We start from the raw sequence: 2,233 nt of genomic DNA on the forward strand, positions 1-2,233 counted from the left end.
GAACATTCTCCAGGTTCCCATATCTTTCGCTAGAATTGCCATTGGCCTCCCCATCAATTGTCATTTACATTCTCCTATGAACATCAAAAATTGTGCCCCCCCCCCCAGAGAGCGCCAAAGTTGGCGGGCGGGAAGTACACGCCCTCCTGCACCCCATGATCAACCTTCGTACACTGGGAAGTGCTGGCACCAAAGTTGGCGGGCACTAACCAGACCAGCCTATCCCTGAAAACAGACCTCTGCTTCCTCTCTTCCTTTCTCCTCCCTCGAGTTACATTGGCAAGCTGTAGCTCTACTGGCTCTGGCAGCTTCGGTGGGGAGGGAGATGGGGGGGGGGGTCACAAGTCCATAAATCATACAAATGGCACCTTGTTGTTCTATCTCCCTCATTTGAACTCAAATGGCACCCAGCCAAAAGCAAATCCTCCCCCAGCATAATTCCCTGTTAATCCAGAATTATAGTCTTGGATAAGAGAAAGAAGAAAGAGAAAGAAGAAAGGGGGGCTTAAGAAACAGTGGCAGCACAGGAGGCTTCGGATCGGTCTGTCTCAGTGGCTCGGGGGAGAAGCAGGCGGGATGCTGGCGTCCGGTCTGCAGACGTCCTGAGGCCCGGGCCATGCCCTGTGGGCAGCAGCTGCTGCTGTCTCCAGGCGACCCAGCCCCTGCCACAGCAGCCACGGCAAGAGGGCCCCCAGCACTCACCCCACTCTGCAGCTCCTGGCTCCTCTTGGCATGCTCCATCTGGGAGCCGTCGGTCACACTGGTGAACTTCAACCCATCAGCCCTCTGCCGGTAGTTTTTCTATTTCCAAAGGAAAGGTACCCAAGAGCTCTATGAGAGGGCTGTCACCTTCCAGCACACACACCTTTGGGGAGGGGAGTCCTTGCAGGTCCGAACACAGAACCTCGTATCCTGTTCTAGTGAGACTGTCTTTCTCCTTGTGTGTGTGTACATATATGACTGTGTACATGTAGAGGTCAGAGGTCAATCTTGGGTGTCTTTCCTGGCCACTCTCCAGTTGGGCTTTTGAGATGGGATCTCACTGAACCTGGAGCTTGTCTCAGCGACAGTGGCAGGCCTGTTAGGGTCAGGCATCCTCCTGCCTCTGCTTCCCATAAGCCTGTTTTGTTTCCATGGCTGGATACTGACTTCAGGGCTTCTCAGAAAACCCTGCACTGTGCTCAGAGGGTGTTTCTGTCCTACAGAGGGAGGTCTGATGCTAGAGCTAAAGCAGAGGAGCTTGGACTCAAAACTGTAAAGGCAGAGGTTCCAGTCTCACCTCTACCTTTTTTCCAGCTTCCTGGACTGGCATGTCACCTACAGACCCAGGACCCTCTCCCTCCGGTTGCCACACTGAGGCGGAGCGGCTGCGTCAGCATCCTTCTTCCCATGTGACCCAAGTCCGTGGCCCACATGGATGGTGTCTCTGCATCTCCACTGCCCTGCTGTTCCATGACTGTCCACAGAGCTCCAAAGCCGCATAGGAAGGTCAGAGGTCCTGTGTCACCCTGCTTCTCTGAGGTCTGTTTTCACTGTGTCCCTATCCCACAGCCAGCAACTAACTGGAAGCTTGTCAAGGATGCTAATTCTGTCTCCCCACGGGACTTCTCATCTTTCTTAGAGATTGTGTCCTCTGGCTTTTCCACTGCAGTTGCCAGAGTGGATGAGAAAGGCGGCCTCTGGGGGTAGCTTGTTGAAGCAATAGTGTAGGGAGCTTGTAAGCTGGTACCACAGAGCATCTGGTGCCATCAGGAGAAGCAGCATTGTGCCAGCCAAGGACCAAGCAGTGACAGGAATATTGGACACCTCAGATTTCCTTCTTTTAAATGGAAAACATGGATTAAAAGGAGGCTCACTACAAACATCAGACTCACTTCCGAAGGAATCACAGTCTTTCCCCCAGTGTAGGCAAGATACTCAGTCTCAATTTTCAACCTGCTGGGATGCAGAATCAACCTAGCAGGCAGAGCCTCTGGGCGTGCCACTGAGTGTGTCACTGAGTGTGCCTCTGGGTGTGCCACTGAGTGTGCCTCTGGGTGTGCCACTGAGTGTGTCACTGAGTGTGCCTCTGGGTGTGCCACTGAGTGTGCCTCTGGGTGTGCCACTGAGTGTGTCACTGAGCATGTCACTGGGTGTACCTCTGGGTGTGTCACTGAGTATGTCACTGAGTGTACCTCTGGGTGTGCCACTGAGTGTGTCACTGAGTGTGCTTCTGAGTGTGCCTCTGGGTGTG

General features: G+C 53.7%; 1 protein-coding gene across 1 annotated transcript in view; it reads right to left on the minus strand.

Moving 5' to 3' along the window:
* Nrap (nebulin related anchoring protein) overlaps positions 1 to 2,233 on the minus strand; it is a 67,207-nt gene that overhangs the window by 31,687 nt on the left and 33,287 nt on the right. Inside the window, exon 21 of the mRNA XM_055591757.1 lies at positions 703 to 801. Within this exon, the coding sequence (XP_055447732.1) occupies positions 703 to 801 (99 nt within the window). The remainder of the gene's footprint in view (positions 1 to 702; positions 802 to 2,233) is intronic.

Source organism: Psammomys obesus, unplaced genomic scaffold (assembly GCF_907164565.1).
Source record: "Psammomys obesus unplaced genomic scaffold, mPsaObe1.curated_primary_1811, whole genome shotgun sequence".
NCBI lineage: Eukaryota > Metazoa > Chordata > Mammalia > Rodentia > Muridae > Psammomys > Psammomys obesus.